The sequence below is a fragment of the Artemia sp. Qi Xiang Cuo genome, chromosome 19 (genome assembly GCF_049724085.1).
Source record: "Artemia sp. Qi Xiang Cuo chromosome 19, ASM4972408v1, whole genome shotgun sequence".
Classification (NCBI taxonomy): domain Eukaryota; kingdom Metazoa; phylum Arthropoda; class Branchiopoda; order Anostraca; family Artemiidae; genus Artemia; species Artemia sp. Qi Xiang Cuo.
The window spans coordinates 35,196,534-35,219,148 of NC_142812.1; the positions used below are offsets into that span (position 1 = coordinate 35,196,534).

Here is a 22,615-nt window from a genome sequence, read left to right on the forward strand (position 1 = left end):
AGTCAAGATGATTTCCGATGTAATTTTTAACGTAGAAACCAAATCATGCATAAGCACCTCGATTACTCTGTCCCCTGAACATTTATGAGGGGGAAAGGGGGGAAGAAGGGGAGATTTTGGTTTTCCAGGTCATTGCGATGTTAAGATACGACCATGCAGCTAGCAGGATATAGGCCTTACTTTTTGCCTGTGCACATCTTACTTTTTGCCTGTGCTTTCGAAGATACTGCTGACGGTCTAAGAAGTAAACCCGCACCCCAAATGGTGAGCGCAGCCAGTGTTTATACAGAGCTGACATCCGAAAATATTTCTATTTGCTGGAGACGCAGACCTTTCTGCGTCTCCAGCGGTGGTTTCACTTTTAGAAGAAATTGAGCAGGCAAAGAAGGAGCTAGTTGGCGAATCTAAGACTGCGAAACTGTGGCTTGAGCAGTATTCTGAAATGAATAAAATTCTTAGGATGTCAGTTCGCGCTGAACGGACTGGAGATTTCGACCTGTATTTTGAGAGCTGGTTTAGTATGCTTCCTTATTTCGCGGCATGTGGTCGAACTGCATATGCTAAATCAGCCCGTCTTCATTTACAAACCCTTGTCGGTTTGAAAGAATCGCAGCCAGAATTATACGACAAGTTCCAAACTGGTCACTTTTTTGTTAACAGAACCGAACATTCATGGTCAAGACTGGTAGCAGACTTTTTTATAAACGTAGTCTTCATGAAAACTCGGAGGACCGCCGGCGTTCTTCAATCGTGGGAGAGTTTTAAAGGAAGCGCAGAGTTTGATCTAAACTGTACCTATGCCAATGCGAGCTCAAATGAATGTAATCAAGTAAGACCTAACCGGATCTGTTTACCAGACAAGCGACAAGCACATTGGTACATCGGGATCCAGGATATTGAGAGACAGCGAAGATTTGCAGAAGTTGCTCAAGTTCCTTGAGCCTTTGCAGCCGTTCAACAGGAGTCAAGAGCTAATGAATGTTGCTACCGAAGTGAATGCTTCACCATTGGGCAAGGTCGATGAAGCAAAAGCCGTTGGCCTGTACATGCGGCAAGGTAGGTTTGGAAAGCCAGTAAAGACTTTTGTACTCAAAAGCGAAGGTAAAGTCGTACCTATGGCTGCAAATTTGGCTCTGAAGCTTGATGGTGAGCCGGTCGAGATTGACCAAACGTTATTGTTCTAGCGACTAGCGGCTGTAGCCACTGCCGACGGTCAGGATCTGTCGGATACTCTTGATTATGAACTTTGCTCTTTTCCTCCTGCACTTTTCGAGTCACAGCTGAAAAGGCTTTCCTCTCAAATGATCTCTGGAAAATGATTAAAAGCTGTTTTGCAAACTTTTCAGCGAGTTAAAAATATGTTATTGATGTAAGATAACTCCTACATAAATTGCCTTGGACAAACGGTGCTAAATTCGGAAAAATATGTCTGGCCTACGCTAGCTAAATCAAAGCTCATTTTGGAAATTCTAAGGTTGTGTTCGACAGATACGAAGATTCACCGTCAACAAAAGACTAGACTCACTTGAAAAGATCGAAAGGCATAAGATCTCCTGATATCGACTTTACTGGGACAAAAACGGTAACCCCCAAAAAAGACTTTTTCCTGAACAACCTGAAGAACAAGGGAAAATTCATCCTCCTGCTTGGTGGAGTGCTAAGCTCATCAGGATGTCGCGTGGTGTATGCTTCAGGTGGTGCAGATTTCACGATTGCGACAGCCGCAGTGACAAGTTGTTCTGAGGTAGAAACCTGTCTTGTTGGCAATGACACAGACCTGCTCGTCTTGCTTCTTCACCATTGCCAGCCAGGAAGCTACCCACTTTTCTTTCGAGCGGAGACCAAGCCGGGACCATCCAAACTCTACAACATAAGAGAACTAAAAAGCAAGCTTGGGGAAGTCGCAGAGGTCATACTGCCCAACCACGCTTTCCTGGGATGCGATACGACCTCTAGGTTCTACGGCGTAGGAAAGCCAGTGTCACTTTTATTGGCTGAGATCAATGAAGAATTCCGAAAAAATGCGGCGGTTTTTTGTCGGAAGAACTCAGAAAAGCATCAGATCATCAGTGCAGGCGAAAAGTTCACACTGCTTGTTTGTCGGGCTAAAGCTGATACCAACCTTCAGGATTTGTGTCACACCGTGTTTGTCACAAAACTGGCTTCTTCGACCTCGTTCTTCCGCCCAGAAAGCTTGCCTCCGACATTGTCAGCTGCGAAGTTTCACTTCTTCAGAGTTTTCCTACAGGTCATGGAATGGATGGGTTGCTCAGCTGATCTGGACCCATGTGACTGGGGTTGGCGGCTAGACAGAACCAAGTACGTACCTGTAACGATGGACTCGAAGCCAGCACCCGAAGCACTACTGAGAATGGCACGATGTGCTTGCAAGTCAGGTTGTGAAATAAAGCGTTGCAGTTGCAAAAGAAACGGACTTCACTACACAAAAGCATTTGCCGAGTGTCATGGTACCGACTGCCAAAATTCAGAGAGCATTGACCTTGATGATTATTTTAACAACAAAGTTCCTGTTTTAAGTTTTTTATTTTTTTATCTATTTTCTATTTCTAATTTGCCAAAATAGATTCAATCTACACCAATTTTATACACCGTGATGATTCTTAATATACTGTGATCGAATCCTTGTTGAAATGAGCTCTACACCAGTTTCGTTTTCGAAAAGGCCTCGGGTGCTTTACCTTCTTGCTAACATATTACTTGATTCTCATCTCTCGCGAAAAACTTTGATCTTAGGTCAGTATGATGTCAGGAGAGCTTTTGAATCTGGGATTCATGCCCAGATTATAGTAGAGCTGTGTAAGCGAGGCGTGCGTTTTTCTATTGTAAGGTCACTATGTGATATGTATTAATTAAAAAAACTGTTTCCACAAAATAAGTTTTTCAAAGAAAAGTAAAGAATTCCATTAAAGAAAAAATGAACGAAAATAAAATCAAATAATCTACCTAGCTCGAAACTACTACAAATCAGCATCGATAAATAAATGAAAACCAAAACGAACAGAAATTACAATAAATAACCGAGTAAAACTCAAAACGAACAGAAATTAACATAAGTTGGGCGAAAAACCCCTATGACTTCCCAAGGCCAGAACAAAATTTGCACTTTACTGAAAAAAATATAAATGTTTTTACTTTTATAACTTCAATAAGTCAAATAATTTTAACATTTTGATTACTAAATATCAGTATATGTATATTAAACTGACAATGCACATTCATTTGTGCATCAGCCCTTTCTATTTTCAATCGAATGAGCCCCTTTCGAAGTTCCCACGACAACTCCCTTCGATACTAAGTGCCCTGGTCTAAACAACAATAACAACAAAAAATATTACTAATCACTTTCGACTATTAAAATTTTGATTGAATGTCTTTGGCGAAAAGATGGGCGTGAGAGGGGGATTTGTTGCCCTCAGATCACTTTTGGTTGTTAAAAAGGGTACTATCCTTTTGACTTTCCAATTGTATGAGCACTTCTTGAAGTTTCTACAACAACTTTTTCAATAAAAACCTTATATGCCCGCAGGGCACAACTTATAATCCTTGCCCTGAGGGTTGTGGGGGAGTGTCCTCCTCAAAAATATGTTTTCTATCTGGAAATCAACTATCCTGAACAAAATGGATACCTCAAAATTTTTATTGGTTGTGGTGGGGGGAAGAATGGGTGTGGGGGTGGGGGGCGGGTTGCCCTCCAACCACTTTTGACTTATAACAAGTGCACTAGCCCTTTGAATTTCCTAGCGAATGAGCTTTTATTGAAGTTTCTACGACAACGCCTTCTTTAAAAACCTTATATACACCCAGGGCATAACTCAAAACCCTAGCCCTGAGGGATGTTGGGGAATGTCCTCCTCAAAACCATATTTTCTATCTGGAAATCAACTACGCTGAACGAAATGGCTATCTCAAAATTTTGATTGGATGTGATTTATAATCACATCCAATCAAATTTTGATTTTTAAAATTTTGATTTATAACTTCAATAAGTCAAATAATTTTAACATTTTGATTACTAAATATCAGTATATGTATATTAAACTGACAATGCACATTCATTTGTGCATCAGCCCTTTCTATTTTCAATCGAATGAGCCCCTTTCGAAGTTCCCACGACAACTCCCTTCGATACTAAGTGCCCTGGTCTAAACAACAATAACAACAAAAAATATTACTAATCACTTTCGACTATTAAAATTTTGATTGGATGTGTTTTGCGAAAAGGTGGGTGAGAGAGGGGGGTTAGTTGCCCTCAAATCCCTTTCGGCTATTAAAAAGGGTACCGGCCCTTTGAACTTCCAATCAAGAGAGCTTTTCTTGAAGTTTATAAGTCAACGCCTTCCATAAAAACCTTATAAGCCCTCAGGGCATAACTTAAAACCCTCGCCCTGATGGTTGTGGGGGAGTGTCTTCCTCAAAAATATATTTTCTATCTGGAAATCAAGTACGCTGAACAAAATGGCTATCTCAAAATTTTGATTGAATGTGTTTTGGGGAATGATGGGCGTGGGGCGCTAGTTGCCCTCCAATAACTTTCGACTATTAAAAAGGGTACTAGCACTTTGAATTTCCAATCGAATGAACCTGTTTTGAAGTTTCTACGACAAGCGACTTCTATAAAAAACCTTATATGCCCCCAGGGCATAACGTAAAACCCTTGCCCTGAGGGTTGTGGGGGAGTGTCCTCCTCAAAAATATATTTTCTATCTGGATATCAACTACGCTGATGAAAATGGCTATCTCAAAATTTTGATTGGATGTGTTTGGGGGAATGATGGGCGTGGGGGGGGCTAGTTGCCCTCCAGTCACTGTTGACTATTAAAAAGGGAACTAGCCCTTTGAATTTCCAATCGAATCAGCCTGTTTTGAAGTTTGTAAGACAACGCCTTCTATAAAAACCTTATATGACCCCAGGGCATAACTTAAAACCCTTGCCCTGAGGGTTGTGGGGGAGTGTCCTCCTCAAAAACATAACTGGAAATCAACTACGCTGAACAAAATGGCTATCTCAAAATTTTGATGGATGTGTTTGGGGGAATGATGGGCGTGGGGGGGGGCTAGTTGCCCTCCAATCACTTTCGACTATTAAAAAGGGCACTAGCTACTCCAATTTCCAATCGAATGAGCCCTTTTCGAAGTTTCTAGGACGACTCCTTCGATACGAAGTGCCCAGGTATGGAGAAAAACAAAACCAAACAACAACACATTGTGCCCACATCGTTCTTTACTTAGGCAGCGCTAGAGCGCTGCCTATGATAGTAACCTCAAGCTTCATGTTCATTTGCAAGATGGTGAGCTTAGTGGGGAGGTTTCCGTACATACGGGAATTAAGCAAGGGGCTATAACGTCTCCTACTTAGTATAAATGATGTACAACAGGTTATCTCTCCGAGTTATATTTTCAAGCATATTGACATGTCACTTCTGGGTTTTGCAGATGATCTTTTAAATCTATCTCGGTTACTTTCTTCATTAGAAAATAATTTCTCGCGTCTTGAAAAAAGTTATGCGGATAATGGTTTGCAGTTTAATGTAGAAAAGTTTGCTGTTTTGTTTTTTAATTGCCCTGAAGATAATGCTACAGTCAGGCTTGGTGGAATTACCGTAACACCGTCTAGTCATATTACGTACCTTGGCCTGCCGATTGATCGTAATCTTCGAGAAACCCAGTTTTTGCTTATTGAACACCTTTCCAAAAAAATGCGCATTGGCTCTGCGGGTGTTGTCACTAGCCGTCGCAATTTAAGCCGTAAGTATCTGGCTCGTCTTTATAATGCAGTAGCTTTGCCTTATGTCTTGTACCTGTCTCCTTTTTGGAAGCTTCTGAGTGCACAAAACAAGAAAGACAAGAGGTCGGTATTTTTCAAGTATCCCCGATATTTGCTTCAAGTGCCGCCTTTTGTTAGAAACCGCCATATTGTTGCGAAATATAGAATTGCTGAGGCTCTGAGTGCCGTGGAGGAGGTAATTCAGAATTACGTGAAAAAACTAGAGCTGCTGGGCCACGATTGGCTCAAATAGTTACCTTATTGTGTAGTTCTTTCTGTTTGTATTTGTTTTTCTTGTCAGTTTTGCTTTTTCTTTCTTTTCTTGTCTGTGTTCCGTCTTTTTCTGTTGATTGTAAGGTTATTAATAAAATTCATTCATTCATTCAGGTTTTTTTACTCTTCTCAAATCATTGTGTCTTATTTATTTGTATTTTTTGTAGTTTAGGTTGTGCGGTCTGCTGTATGTTAGCCTAAAGAAGATATACTTTTAATTGAACCTGAGTGAGAATACTTGATAGCCTCCATTCATATTCATGAAAGAATACGAATCTCCATTCATGAATCTGTTCAAACTACTAGGGTTTTGTACCCTAACCTCCTGAAGATTTATTTTGGCTCACCTTAGTCGGCTAAGTGCTGAAGGAATAAGATAGCCGGATCTGAAATCTTACTAAGTTAATTCAAGCTTAAACATACGTTTCGTACCATTAAAAGTTAAATTCCTTCGAAATTCAAAATTTCAGGCAAGTTGCAGAAAATCGAATTTTATTGACTATTGCTTGGATTCTTGTTCTTCTGTTGATATATTAATACTACCTACTATAATAATATTTAGTTCCAAATAATGCCAGTATTGAATTATAGGTGAAGATTTTAGTTATCTAATAAGCTTATTTTATATTTCAAGAAATAGGTTTAATTGATTTTTACATTCTGGAAAACTTTTGACAATATTTTATTGACTCTCTTTCCCCTTCACTCGTCAAACGTTCAAGCTAAAGCTTAAAATGGGTGTTAGTTAGCTTCACCGGGGGAGCGAGAACTTCAATCCAGACCGTGTGCTGGTTCGTTCAAGCGATGGCTCTCCAAATTCATATAGTCTAATACTGTAATGATTATACTGACTGAAAGACTATTGACAACAGTGGCGTCAAGTTGCGAAAATGTAGAGGGGGTAAAATGTATTTTTTTTTGTCATGGATAGGGGGCGGGGTTGTTTATTGGGGACAAATACCTCCCTCCCCAATTGACACCCCTGATCGGTATATCAGGCACTTGAATATGCCTGTGCTGGGAAATATGTAAAGAAGTGTTTCATCAAAAATAAGTTTTTTCATCTTTAGCCCTAAAAATTCAGTTTTTTTTTACCATTACTCTTACATGGCCTAATTACGTTTTAACTGCTATAAAAAATAGCCTTATTACGTTTTTTATTTGGTTTAAAAAACTACTTTAGAAGATTTTCATGATCAATCATACAAAGAATTAACCTCAAGAAACTAGCGCTAATTTAGCGCTAAATTCATAATCACATAAAAAATACTACCTGTGGTTCTTGTAAAAACCATCATGGAAATTTCTTATTTTACTCTTTTTTAGCTCTGTATGGCAGAGATGGAGCTGGTGGAATGCCTATTGCCTATGATAATATGAACCCGTCTTCACCTATTAGTCGATGTTCTACTTGTGGACAAGCGACCCCTACTATGGTGTCATCATCACCACCACAATTGGTAAGTTGCAGTGTCTCTTGGGTTCCCTTTGGTTTTGATTTTTTGGTTTTGGCTTCATTGGACCTACCACCTGATCTTGCTTTTGGCGAAATGTCAGATTATTATTTTTTTTAGATGGATGGTTTTTTAGAAATGTGTAGGGAGTGTTAAACAAAAAAAAAAAAAAAAAAAAAAAAAAAAAAGATTTATTAATAAAAAAAACAGCTGAACTGCATGGTAAATGTAAGAAACAACAAAGAATCTGTTGGAAACCGACGATTACAAGTTCTAGTTCGAAACCGGCACAGACGGTGGCTACAGCATGTTCGAACGTTTTGCAGTGCAGATACATGTTCATGGTTGCAAACCTGACAAGAATCCTGTCTTGATGACAGGATTTCAATACAGATGACAGGCAAACAGTAAATTGTCAAAATAAGACAGTATTTAATAATCTAGACAGGTCTCCCGCCTTATTTTGAGAAATGTGGGGGATTGTTTAAAACCTAGCATTCATTTAGAGCAACAATAACTTCAGTCATTCCAGCTAAAAAGGTAATTCGTACTATTGTTACATTGAGTTGTCGTCTTTTACAACCTGTAATGGAATCTTAGGTTTCATAGGTTTTGGCCCTTGCACCGTTTAACCAAAGATTATGGCTAATCGAAAGGCATAAAATTGCCCCAAAAACGGACACATTCCAATTATTTTAAGTGCAGAAATGACTATATAGTTAGACATTTTTACAATTTATGAGCATACAAATGGGTGAATCTGTTGTAATCCACCATTTTAGAATGAAATTAGGTGTATAAAAAAAAAATTGTAATTACCAATGATTACTAGCAATTTTCGAGGGAATATAGATGATTCACTGGGACTTTCCTTTTCCGAGCTTAGGCGATAAGTGAGTTGGTTACACGGTTAGCTATTTCCAGTCTCTTTTTATGAGCTGTTAGATAAATACTTAAAGCCACGAAGAAAGAAAACAACTATTACCCAACTAATTCACCTATCCTGTGTCTAAATTTACATGCTTTCTAGACTTCCTCTCTCTTTACCCTGGCTAGTTTTAATTCATTGGAATCTGTACACTAGTTTAATCTACGATGGTTTCGGTATTTAAGCTTTAGGAAAAATAAACTTAACCATGCAAATTGGCAAGTACTCATTTTTTAATCAGTTGTAATTTGACTTAATCAAATCAAACAAGGCAGCCCTAAAATCATTAAGGCCTTATTCAAGTAGGGCCTTAGATGGGACAGTTGACGTTATAGTTTCTCTATTGGTATAATTTTGTTCACTTTTGGAAGAAATGAGACTGAATTGGAAAGTGAGAACATACTTTCCAATTCGTATGAACATATCATATGAGAACATGCTTCTGAGATAAAAGAAAAACTTCTCTTAGAATCTGAAAGTACGCCATTCTCCACGTTTTCAAAAGATCAACTTTACATCAAAGATCCCAAGGTCAAATCTAGATCGCCTCTCTTTTAGTTTTCGGCTGTACGTTTCGTGGATTTTTGGAATGGTAGTTCTTTAACCTTTTCACTAAAAGAGAAAATTTATTCTATGGGCTGAGAGGCATGGTAAATTTTGAACTGCTACTTTTATATATTAATTCGGTTGTAAATATTAATTAAATTAGTCGGTTGCTTAAAGCTGTGTCTTGAGATCAAAATATTTTGCAATGTTTCGGTTCTTTGAAAATTATACTAAAAACTGTTGATTCCTTTTTAACTTTACTCTCTCCCAATGAAACTACCACTTTACTGATTGTCCATACATATGTCCAGATGACCAGACAGATGTCCAGACAGACGACCTGATGTCCAGGCAGATTTTCCTATGTTGTATTTTTTTTTAGACCGCACTACCTTTCTAGTTATAATTAAATTGAAAAGAAAACACAATAATGGCTAAAAGTTTTAGCATCCTAATTGTGGAGTTCGAAAAAAATAACACTTCAATGCGAATGCTAATAAAAGGCCGAATATTTTCAGCTTCGTCTTCGGAAGCCTTTATAAACGGGGGAAAAAGAGAGAGGAAAAAAAGATTCAATAGGTTAGTATATGCTAGAAAATAACCTAAAAGGATGAGAAAAACACATAAACCTTATACAAAAAAAAGGAGAAAAAGTGAATAGAACTTGCATATAATTAAACTATATTTTTTTCACATCCGATATGACGTTCAACATATTTTTGCGAGTTCTTTTAAACACATTTCTTGTGAATTCCTTTCGTTTTTTCTTCTTTTTTTTATAGCATATCTGTGTTTTCTCATCTTTTTATGCTATTTTATATTGTGTTTTCATTTGCTTGGGCTAATTTTTGTTTTCTGTTTTTGTGTGTTAATAAAGGCTTCTGAGTATGAAGTGGAATTCTAGGTCTTCTGTTAGTATTTAAAAAAAAAAAAAAATAAGTTCACTGTCTCGATTATAAGTTATATCCGCCATGACATTCATCGAAATTAAACTGCTGCTTTTGCGCCTCACAACAAGAGAAAATCAATAAATTAAGGAGGTTTTCTTTGAAAATGTATGGATTCCGAAGTCAAACAAGGCTTATAGCAATTTACCCTTCCCGTGGAGCATGAAAGTAGCTACTGACAACAGTAGAAGTCATATTATGTACAGTAATGAGTGCGTTTGGATCCTGAGGTATAGTGAAGAACATCTACCAACCTTCGCAAAAGTTTTCAACATCCTTCAGATGTGATTATGAAATTAATCTACGTTACTACAGAAATTGCGAAAAGTACTCTAGAGTAGTACCAGAGCTCCGAGGCAAGTGCTCAGAGTAGCTGAGTCTTGCTATTGGTAGGAGTGTAAAGCACGTGGAGTCAATTGTAGCTTCCACAGTTAACTACGTTTGATAGTCAAAGCACAGAATGTGAGGCCAGTACGTCAAATGACTGGAATTTGGCTAGAAATATGACAGGCTACCCGCTGTATTGCCTAAAGTGATTCTTTTAATATTACTTATTTGTTAGGTGCTACGGAAACTTACCAATTATGCAAGTTGAAAGTGGTGGATTTGTGGTAGGAAATATCCTATTCAATGACATTTTTATCACTGACAACCACATTGGCATTTTTTATCATTGACAAAAGCACAATGACTTGTGTGCTTTTGTTTTTCTTCTTCTTTTCAACTAGTCAGGTTTCCTATCCTTAAAATCAGAAAACGTCAATTCCATTAGTGACAACTCTGCCTAATTCCTTTATACTAACACATACATTTTATTCGAATAAACTGACTTATGATAAGATAAGATATTTATTTCAAAAAATGACTATCACAAGCCCCGAAGGGCCGAATTGGCATTTAGGGGTCATATAATAAAAAAATACATAGAAATAGCACAACAGCTAAAAAGCTGGCTAAACAATGCCAAAAACAACAATATCAGAAAGGCGAAGCCATTCATTAGTCTAAAAAACAAAAAGTGTCAAATGTAAGAAAGTTAAAAAGGCACAAATTAAAACAAAACCAAAAAATAAAATTTATATAAAAATAATGTTAAAAAGGTTCAAAAGAGAGTATATAAAAAGGGGCGGGAACGGAAGAGCCAAACGGACACCATCATGGGTATCACCAGTAAAAAAAAAACAAAAAAAAAAAAAAAAAAACTAGTGGTTTATTTGATCAGTAATGAAGGGGACAAAGGTTTTTTCATATCTGGAGGTTAAACAACGGATGGGGGACAAGATAGGGATGGGTTCAGATACAGTACGTGGCAGGCGGTGTCAGGATGGGGAGTGCCTTTTGGGGAAAATGTTTTCCGTGCGAGGGTTTATTATTGCATTTTTTGCAAAACGGAGGCACAGCATTCCTCTCCTGTGCTCAAGAGTTTCCAGCTTGGCCTTTTTTAGAAGGAGTGAATATGGTACCATAGCTTCTTTAAAAATTATTGTTAGGGCTATTTTTAGAATAGATTCAATTTTATCTGATTTATCACGGGAGATGCCAGGATGCCAAACTGGACAAGCATATTCAAGATGCGGGCGGACAAAGGAAGTATAAATCCTTAAAGAATGGGATGGGGGGATGTTAAATTTATTCAAGAGCTTAAGGAGAGACATGGACGCATTAGCTCTACGGACCATATCTTTCACGTGGATATCCCACTTTAAATTAGAGGAAATTGTAACCCCAAGTAATTTAAAGGAAGACACAGAAATATCTGGGGGGATAGGGTCAAGGAAGGCGGGAGGAAGATTTCAAGAAATTTATCGTCATTATATTTGATTTAGTGGAATTTACTTTCATATTTAGGTTCTTAGCTTCATCCGAAATGTGGGATAGAATTTCAAGGGGGTCACTTTTAATATTCCTGTGACATACTTCGAGGGTCGTCAAGTCATCCATCCACGTATTTCCACCTTTGGGGGAAGTCCTTACCAATATCGTTAATCATGACTAGAAATAAAAGTGGTCCCAATAAGGTTCCTTGAGGAATTCCACAATATATAGGGAGGGGGTTAGAGAAAATAATTTTGTATTTAATAACTTGGGATCTATTTGAAAGAAACGATATAACAATTTTTACTAACAGAGGATCAAGTTCAAAGTTAACCAGTAGTAAACGAATTAGGGTGGTGTGGTCCACCAGGTCAAAAGCTTTTTGGAAATCAACTAGGACAAGGTTCAGCCAAACATTTGGTTTATCAAGGTTACTTACGATGGTATGCATTAAGTGCACAAGGTAATGGGTGGTGGAAGTTTTCCTTAAGTTACCAAACTGCCGGGTGTCAATACGTGGACAAATTTTATCCTTAAAATAACCAAGTCACAGAGGAAACCTTCATAAGGTTTGGAAAAAACAGAAGTGAGCGTAATGGGGCTAATGTTGGCGAAAGTCAGGCTGGTGCATTTTTTAGGGACAGGTGTTATTAAACCTTGTTTCCAGCAACTTGGGAATTTACCAAATTTTGTGATATGGTTGAAAATATTTGATAAAGGCTCAGAAATTTTGTCCGAAAAGGCTTTAATGAAGTCAACTGGGATGTCCAAGGGGCAAATACTTGATTCTCTAAGCTTTAGGATTTCTTTTATAACATCAGAGGGAGAAATAAGGGGGGAGGAAGTATTGGGAGGAATAGTTTGACTTGAGCCAGTGAAATGGGGGAGACTTTGAACGATGGAATCAAGGTACAAGTTCAGATCGTTGGCAGTCTTACTAGGGGGTTCAGGGCAATGAAAATCAATTTCGGAATAACTTTTTCTGCTTATTTCTTTAATTTTTCTGTATCATTGCTTGGGCTTGTTAGCATATAGATCTTTGACTTTATTATTATAATAATTAGAAGCTGCTTTTCTTAATTTTTTCTTTAGGAACTTCCTTAGACTATTAGACTCAGTATAATACGACCTGCTTGGAAAAAATTTGATTTTTTTTCTTATAAGTTTTTCAAAATACTCAGTAACATAAGGCTTATCTGTAGAACACGTTTGAAATTTTTTCTCAGGGAAGTGGAATTCATAATTACTCCTCAATAGATTTTGGAGGGATAAAGCCATGCAGTCTACGTATTTTGATTTATACAGAGTGTACCAATTTCATTATTAATTCAGGACCCTAATTGGAATTGTTCTTTTTCTTTGTTTGTTATATAAGCGTTTAATGTTGTATAACACGACTGTTTAACTTTAGCCAGTAGAGATAGGAAAAGGTTAAAGTGGTAACTAGCCCCTAAAGGGGGCAGAATGGAAACGGGTTTGTAAAATTTAGAAAGATTAGTGCAAATTAAATCAAGAGTAGAATTGCCTTTTGTAGTAGGGATATTAACGACCTGTTTTAAATTAAAAGAGTATGCTACGTATCATGGATGCTTCCCTCCTAGTCTAAGCTGTAAATTTTTCCCTTTTCTGAAATGCAAGGTCTTTAAGCTTTGTCTCCAACCAATTGTTGTGACCACTTAGTGAAGAATGACTGTCATCCCTTTTAAGCCAGATTTAAACTATGGCTGGGAGATTATTGAGTAACAAAAAAAAAAAAAGAAGAAAAAAACAGGTCGGTGGGGTTCCAATATTTTTTTTGTCTCCCAAGAGACAAGCCATTGCCAGTAATGGAGTCGCCATTACCGGTAGTTCTCACAAAACAGATTGTATGACTTTGTAAAAAGAACAAATCCCACTTCTCTGGTTTCTGTCACAAGTAATCAAAGAAATCGATATTTTTACTGTTGAATCTATCTGGAAGGTAGTTTCAAAATTAATGTGCACATTTTCTTTATTTTTTCTGTGTTTTATTTTAATGTCCTCCTAATCAGAATTATTTAAATAAAAGTGGTTTAGGACAAATGTAACAGGCGTTGCAAAACCAATTGGGAATTATTAAGCGAAAAAAAAAAAACAGTTTCATAACACTGTTTTTCTCTAATTGCATGCAGCCGTATCTCTCTCCCCCTCTCTATCTTTCGTCTCTCTCTGTCTTTCTTCTCTCTATCTTTCTTCCCTCTCTCCATCTTTTTCTCTCTCTCTTTCTCGCTCTTTCTCTTTTTTTCTCTTCTTCCTCTCTCTCCCTCTCTTGCTCTCTCATTCTCTGTTATTCTTTTTGTATTTGTGGCTTATAATGTTTTTTAATATGCACTTAATATTTTATTCAGACCGGAGTTCAGTCCCGTGGTCTGCAACGTGGAAATCAAGAGCGCTTCGTGCGACCTGCCCCACCCGGAGGACCACCTAGCCCTGGTCAAGCTGTTGGCAATTCTAGAAATCAATCTGGCGCTGCTTCGCCAATGGATACATCGACTAATCGGTTATGAAGATGGTAGCATCTATCTTAAGCTATTAAGTTTCTCATCCTAATTGTGATCAATTCGCTATAAAGCAAAGAAAATGATATGCTGCTCGTGCTGATAAAACTTTATAGAATATCAGTGTTTGTGTGTTATTGACTTGTCGTAATTTCTTTTGGTGGTTTATATCAAGGACCTTATATTACTAGAACCTAGTTCAACTCCAACTTAAACTTAAAGGAAGAGGTGTCAGATATTTTTATTTTTAGGGTTAACTTTCATTATTACATGGGGCTCATAAGTACACCTTAAATGAATATACGGTTACTCATGTGTACTGGTTTGACCATACTCCAAATATAGTTAAAGATGAATTACTGAAAATTGATGGGTTTTTTTCTGGAAGCATATGATTGGCTTTGACCATACCCATTGAGACAACAGAATAGTGACATTATATAATCATTCACTTTGGTTTCGTTCTTCGGAGTGTATGAATCTGTAGACAATTGTAGACAGAGAAAGAAGGCACAAGGCCGTCACACGAAGTATAGGGTTTATGCTGTCTTTATTATAAAGGTCTTATGTAGCATAAAAGTAGTATAAGGTCTTTACTTTATATTTATGGTATAACCAGACTCCTCTATTTAGCCTTTTATTTTCTTGAAGCATACCGATGCATTAAAGCCATTTTGATCGGCTTATTAAGTGAGCCAACTAACAATGGGTCACTTTTCCGATGACAAATAAAGACTTCGAATTGCCTGGGAATTTCTGTTTTTATTTGGGCTCAATCTAGCTCATTTTTTTGTAAGCCCCAGAAGTAAGAAATAATATATAGAATTGCTATTTTCCTTTCTTATTGCTGAAGGTATTTACTAATCAAATCTCCTATGTTGGGGACATGATAGTAAATTTTTGTATTATTACAAGAGCTATACTTGGGAACTAAAGTCTATCCAGAAGTATGAAAGAAACTGGGAGTCAGATATTCTAATAGAGATGTAAGTTTTTAGTAGTTTGACCATACCCAATGAGAATACATAAATAAACAAAAACGAGTCTATAGTTTGTCATTAACAAAAACAAAATTGGACAGCTGTATATGAGGAGAGTCTGAGTGGCTCACTCCTTAAACGTAATTCTAAATCTTGTAATATACTCTACAGAAAAAGAACCTTAAATTGCAAAGGTTGATTTTTATGCTTTTCTTTTAAATCATCAATCGAACTCAGTGTTTTGTTTCTAATATTTTTTTTGGGGAAATTTTATTTTTATGCATCATGGTCTGTGTTTTGTTTTCTGAGAACTAGTTTGAATCTTAAAGTAAGCTTAAATTGCTGTCTAGCTTATTTTTTCCTGTGTCATTCAGTTGTTGAATGGCTTTTCTGTAGCGTATGCCAAAACGTATTATCACATAATTTGCATAGTCTATGGCTATTTGCCTACACTTTCATATTTATGTTCATAAGGTTTAGGTAATCAGTATGTATCTGAACTGTATATACCATTTGTTATCCCGATAATTGATATATGTTGGAATGTGCATTTCATTGAATATCCATTTCTTTTTCTGTTTTCTAATAAGTTTATTTTGCTGAAATTATCCTTTTCTTATATATACAATAAAATAATAAATCGCTGAAGTTCATCAGGTTGCGGTTGTTGCCTGAAGAGCGTGGGAAGAATCCATTTTACTTATTTTTCCATTATGTTGCTAATATTCAATGGACAAAAAAAAAATCTGAATTTCTTTGTCTTCATACTCGTAGAAAATATAAGTCAAGATTTATGAATGATCCGTGTTTTTGTCAGTTTTAACCTCACACTTGTATTTAATTAGCAGAAAATTGACATGGTCAAAACTTAGTTTGAAAATTCTTTATCAAGACCAATGTGTTTAGAATTTTGATTAATACATATTATGTATATTTTGCATTCACCTTACATATAGGAAAACTGCTTGTCAAAAATTTAATCTTTTTCAATTAAAAAAAAACTTAAATTTTCACTCTTAGTGGTCAGTCGTAAATTTAAAGTTGAACATAGCCCAAATTACCAAATTCTACATGAGGAATATTATGGCGCCTTATTCGGTCTTGATTTTGTTATTACTCACAGGTGTGACTGCTGTGGGGGAAAAGCCATTAATTCTTACTAATATGAAACTTGATTGTTTGCTTATAATTTAAGAGCAAACAAAGTACTTTAGCACTGAAGTTAAGCAGTTTACCAGTTTAGCTTTTGAACAGCTAATAGATGCAGTAAAAAAAAAATTATGCATTGGTAATTAAAAGACTGGTAATAAAAGTTAAACTGAGGTCTTGGCAATAGCTATGCCTTATCTTGCCTTGTATTTTGTTCTTATCCAGTTTGATGCGAATTATAAATTTGAAATAAACCTGAACCTATTAACTTCTTTCGAAAGTCTGAGTTTTAATCACCATTATCATCACCATTTTATTTATAATCCGTCACCGAAAAAACTAAGCACGGCCCAGAAAAAGACAGAGTAAAAATAACATAGACTAAAAAAGTATCAACAATCTTAGAAAACTACATCTAAAACAGAAAAAAGCAAGTGTCCAGTAGCTGGCAATGAGCTTGTATGAATGCAAAGACTTAATAAACCTTACATTGCAAGACACCAATTAACGCCATTTTAAGTGATCTCCATTCGTCTTTTCTTTATGGCGAGCACGCAGAACCCTAGTAAATATAAAAAAAAATGAAAAGAACGTGTTTTTGGACATAAAAATGCCATGTTTCAGACCATCTTTTGATTCGCCCTCCGCTGTCTCCTAACCTCTAAAGGGTTGTTCTAGCCTCTCATGGAAAATCTTGCTTTTCTCGGCTTTCCTAATGTAATTACACCAATAGTTGGAAACTAGTTAGTATAATGTCTTTGCTTCATGCTAAAGAGAACAAATTGCTAAATACAGTAAAACTTGAGACGTCTAAGATAGAACCTACTTATTTTTAATTACATTCATTGCTGATTTAGATTACAACTGTAACTGTTTACGCATCTCTTGCTAGAGAAAAAAATTGTTCGGTAATAAAATCTTGGGGGGTTTGAATATTCTTTTTTTTTAATCTCTGAGTCAATTTTTTTCTTTCGTCTTATTTCATCCGTTTCACTGGAATTCCGTGCTTAATAATTTACTAACTGACTACAAATGCTATAAATCGGCCGTTGATAATGCGTCCATTTCGAAGTAAAAACAAAAAACCTAATGTTGGCTGGTTGAAAAAAAAAATTTAATTCAGTAAAACCAATTTATTTTGTGAGAAGCTATCTTACTTTCGGGTGCCAAAAATTTTTATGTTTGAATTCTATTATGGTGTAAACATTCGGCTTTTTTTCTAAATTGCCTCTGATCCTTAGACGGATGGAATGGACCAATTCAATTGAAAGACATCAATGTAAAGTCATGTGTGAACCATTTAGTTTAAAAAAACAACAGCGTGAATGTTTGAACTCTTCGGGTATTCTGAAACAGCAGTTTAGAATTGAAGGTCGATTTTTCTCTACTGTTTGTTCTTCATTTCTGCTTCTGAAAAAGAACACGTTGTATGTTGTTCGTTTGGTTTTTCATTAATTTGCTTAATGTTCGTTCATTTTAAACTGTTGAAAACAGATCGGAAAGACATCAGAAAATAGAATAAGGTTTATTTTCACAAGGGCATTGGCATGTATCATATAAAGTAAGCTGAAGTTTAAATAAAGAAGTATTTTCTCTGTTTATGCTGCTCTCTGGGAAGTCGAGTCTTATTCGAAAAGTTCAGTGGTAAAATGAACCAAAATTCGTTTGTCAATTCCACAGTACAGATGCCCCAATATAATGTCAAGTCAGTATCTTTAGGACTCCAAGTAACTAAGTTTTATTAAATGAATTAACTGAGATGAAAAAAGTTGTCACAATGCTTTGAAAATGTGATTTTTCTTTTGTAGGAAAATTTAATCAAATCTACTTTATTACTGCTTTAACCAGAAAGCTATCATGCCTAATTTACTGCTATGCTTGATTATTTCTCATGGTTTCAGGGTTTCTTGTACTTTAAAAATGAAGTTACTGCTATTCATACTGCTCTTTGTACGTTGTATTGTCTATGGCGAATATACTGTGTTCGCTTTCATAGAATTTATTTTCGCTGCGTTACGTCATTGTCTAATCACAGCTTATAATTAAAAAAAACAATAAAGGTGTTTCTCTTGTTTAGTTTTGTTCATACTAGGATTTAAACTGCGCATTTCATTCAAAGTATTGTCGTAGTCTTATCATCATCAGTCGGTCCTATAGTTGTCTACATCAAGTACAGAATCGATATATATATATATATATATATATATATATATATATATATATATATATAAAAGACGTGTTTCTTATGAGTATGTATGTGCGTATCTTTTTTTTTCTGTATTATCTTGTAGATGGAAAGAGCGTATAAGGCTGGGTGAGGGCTTGCTCGATAAAAAAAAAAGTGGAGCCCTATTGCCCCTTACCCGACTAGACGCGCTATGCGCACCTAACCGCCCTTTGAATAGCATCGAGTAAAAGCATCAAGATCGTCATTTTAATTAGAATGTTTGAAAGGTTTAAAAATTAAACGGCATAGTAAGATTTGCTGCCAGCCGCCAGAAGGTCATAGCGCGAGATTATTCAATTTGAAAGTGAGGCTTCAAATGAACATTAAATAGACAATTAGGTAAGTGACAATTTTTTTTAAATCAAAAATATATGTCAAGACTGGTTATCTATAGCTTACGGGCCCCAACTGTGGCGTTAAGCTCTGAGCCACCGCAACCCGTTTGTGCTAACATGATACACCTTTAAGTCAGTCATTTTTGGAAACGACCTTTCAAACCCAGGCTCCATAGATGCAATCAGTAGAAAGGTATACATGTTACGTCACATTGAATTAGTATCATCTCACGATTGATAATTTGTTTAAGTTGAAAGGTCTTGAGAACCAAGCCTGTCTTTATTGAGGGAACGATTCCTGAATGAGTATTTCTCACTTACGACTGTATATATCATAGCTGCATCGGTAGATACAACCTAGTAGGGTACGAAACGAACCATGGCCTATAGTAACCAAAAAAAATGCATTTAAAAACTGGCAAATGAGGAAAAATTGGCATTCCTAGCTGATTCGGGAATGGTAACTATCATCGAAATTAGTCTTGATAGTAAAATTTTAGTCTAAAAGCCAATTTGAGGGAATTTCGAAAAATAGCTTTATACCCCCTAAAAATGGCGTCAGGCCGAAACAAAAAGTACTCCATTGGAATCGCCATGGCCAAAAATTCTATTCAGGAAATTTTAAAGTTCCCTGGCTTGAATAGCAAAGAAAATCTTTTTTGCAGGGTAGCACTGAGGTTTCCTCTTTGGCTCTAGGCGTTTACCCCCCGTGTAAAATAAGGCTTTCCAAATTTGAGAATTTTATTTGAGTTTTTTTTTTATTTCCGTGGGGGGAACACATTTTGGTACTTGTGTATTATGCACCACTCATTCAAGTTTGCGCTGTGTAAAATTCGAGAACACACCAGTTTTTTCGTTATTTTAGAAATAAATTTTGGCTATAGATTTGCATATTAGTTTGGTAAAGTTATTCTGCATATTAGATAGATAGATAGAGAAGTGTATTTTAAAGCCAAATATACGGTCATGAACATATAACAAGGCACAAATAACATAAACTTTGATCAGCGTTCATCATAAAACACTTAAATGAAACACTACATTAACATATCAATAGTACTTAATACTTGGAAAATCTGTCATTGAAGAAAAAACTCTTAAATGAAACATTACATTTACTTTTTTACTGAGATTTTTTTTTCTTCTAGATACCTCGCTATTCTTCTGTAATTTCTTAGTGGCCATACCTAGAAGGAATTGTTTTCTGACTTCAAACTGTCCAAATACTTTACCACCCCCCCCCCCTATGAGCAAATATATCCAAATAATATATTTACCATCTATTATGTCACTTGTATTTGTCTTTTTTCGCACTAATCTAAAAAAAAATAGCGAATAAACCGGTTTATTCTCGAGTTTTACATAGAATTGACTCGAGTGAGTGACACATAATGTCTACGAACCAAAATTACTTCTCCCTATGAACAAAAACTCAAATAAAACTCTCAAATTTAAAATGCCTTATATTCCACGGGGGGGGGGGAGTAAACGCCGGCCACCGTCCTCTTTTATTTTCTGGTTTTTGTTGTTTTCTCATAGGCAACGCAATAGCGCTGTCTAATTAAAGAAGGATGTTGGCACAATGTATTTATTTTTTGGTTAGTTTATTTCTTTTAGACCAATGCACTTCGTATCGAAGGGGTTGTCGTAGAAACTTCGAAAATGGCTTATTCGATTGGAAATTGGAAGGGCTAGTGCCCTTTTTAATAGCCGTAAACGATAAGAATCCTTTTTAATAGCCGATAAGAAGGCAACTAACACCCCTTCCACGCCAACTATTTCCTCAAACACATCCACTCAAAATTTTGAGATACTCATTTTGTTCAACATAGTTAAAAGATCTGGAAATTATATCTGAGGAGGACACTCCCCCCACAGCCCTCAGGGCAAAGGTTGTAAGTTATGCCCTTGGGGCATGTACGCTTTTTACAGAAAGCTTTTTCGTAGAAACTTTAAAAACGGCTCATTCGATTGGAAATTGAAAGGGCTAGTGCTCTTTTTGATAGTCAAAAGTGATTGGAGGGCAACCAACCCCCTCTCACACCCGCCAATTCCTCAAACACATCCGATCAAAATTTTGAGATAGAAATTTTGTTCAGCGTATTTGAAATTTCTCGAAATTAGTTCTTTGAGGATGACAGCCCTCAGGGCAAGAGTTGCATGTTATGCCGTGGAGGCATATAAGGTTTTATAGAAAGCGTTGTCGTAAAAACTTCCAAAAGGACTCATTCGATTGAAAATTTAAAGGGCTAGTGTCCTTTTTGATAGCTGAAAGTGATTGGAGGGGCAACTAACGCACCTCTCACGCCCACCATTTCTCCAAACACATGCAATCAAAATTTTGAGATATCCATTTTGTTCAACGCAGGTGAAAGTTCTTGAAATTAGGTTTTTGAGGATGATAGCCCCCTCAGGACAAAGGTTGTAAGTTATGCCCTGGGACCTATAAGGTTTTTATAGAAAGCGTTGTCGTAGAAACTTCAAAAAGGACTCATTTGATCGGAAATTGATTTTTAATAGTCGTAAGTGATTGGAGAGAAACTAACCCCGCTCTCACGCCCACCATTTCCCCAAACACATCCAATCAAAATTTTGATATAGCCATTTTGCGCAACGTAGTTGAAAGTTCTGGAAATTATGTCTTTGAGGATGACAAACACCCCTCACGGCAAGGGTTTTAAGTTAAGACATGGGGACATATAAGGTTTTTTTTTATAGGTAGCGTAGTAGTAGAAACTTCAAAAAGGGCTCATTTGATTGGAAATTGAAAGGACTAGAGCCCTTTTTAATAGTCGAAAGTGATTGGAGGGTAAATAACCCCCCTCTCACGCCCACTATTTCCCCAAACACATCCAATCAAAATTTTGAGATAGCCATTTTGTTAAACGTAGTTCAAAGTTCTGGAAATTAGGTCTTTGAAGATGATACTCCCCCTCCCACAACCCTCAGGGTAAGGGTTGTAAGTTATGCCCCGGGGGCATATAAGGTTTTTATAGAAAGGGTTGTCGTAGAAACTTCAAAAAAGGCAGATTCGACTAGAAATTGAAAGGGCTAGTGTATTTTTTATTAGTAGAAAGTTATTGGAGGGCAACTAACCCCCCTCTCATGCCCACCATTCCCCCAAATACATCCAATCAAAACTTTGATATAGCCATTTTGTTCAACGTAGTTGAAAGTTCTGGAAAGTAGGTCTTTGAGGATGACAACCCTCAGGGCAAGGGTTGTGAGTCATGCCCTGGGGGCATATAAGGTTTTTATAGATAGCGAGGATGACAAACCCCCCAGACTCCTCAGGGCAAGGGTTGTAAGTTATACCCTGGGGGCATATAAGGTTCTTATAGATAGCGTTGTCATAGAAACTTTAAAAAGGGTTCATTCAATTGGAAATTGAAAGGGTTAGTGCCCTTTTTAAAAGTCGAAAGTGATGGGAGGAAAACTAACCCCCCTCTCACGCCTACCAATTCCCCAAACACATCCAATCAAAAATTTTGAGATAGCCATTTTGTTCAAGATAGTTGAAAGTTCTTGAAATTAGGTCGTCGAGAATGACAATCCCCCTCCCTCCCCCACAGCCCTCAGGGTAAGGGTTGCAAGTAATGTCCATGGGGCAAGGTTTATTGTAAAAAGGGTTGTCGTAAAGACTTCATAAAGGGTTCATTC

General features: G+C 36.7%; 1 protein-coding gene across 1 annotated transcript in view; it reads left to right on the forward strand.

Moving 5' to 3' along the window:
* Positions 1–18,465, forward strand: part of LOC148940776 (uncharacterized) — a 43,038-nt gene extending 24,573 nt beyond the window's left edge. The window contains exons 8-9 of the mRNA XM_089105071.1: positions 7,385–7,518; positions 14,115–18,465. Of these exons, the coding sequence (XP_088961197.1) occupies positions 7,385–7,518; positions 14,115–14,273 (293 nt within the window). The 3' untranslated portion in view covers positions 14,274–18,465. The remainder of the gene's footprint in view (positions 1–7,384; positions 7,519–14,114) is intronic.
* Positions 18,466–22,615: the final 4,150 nt, after the last annotated feature.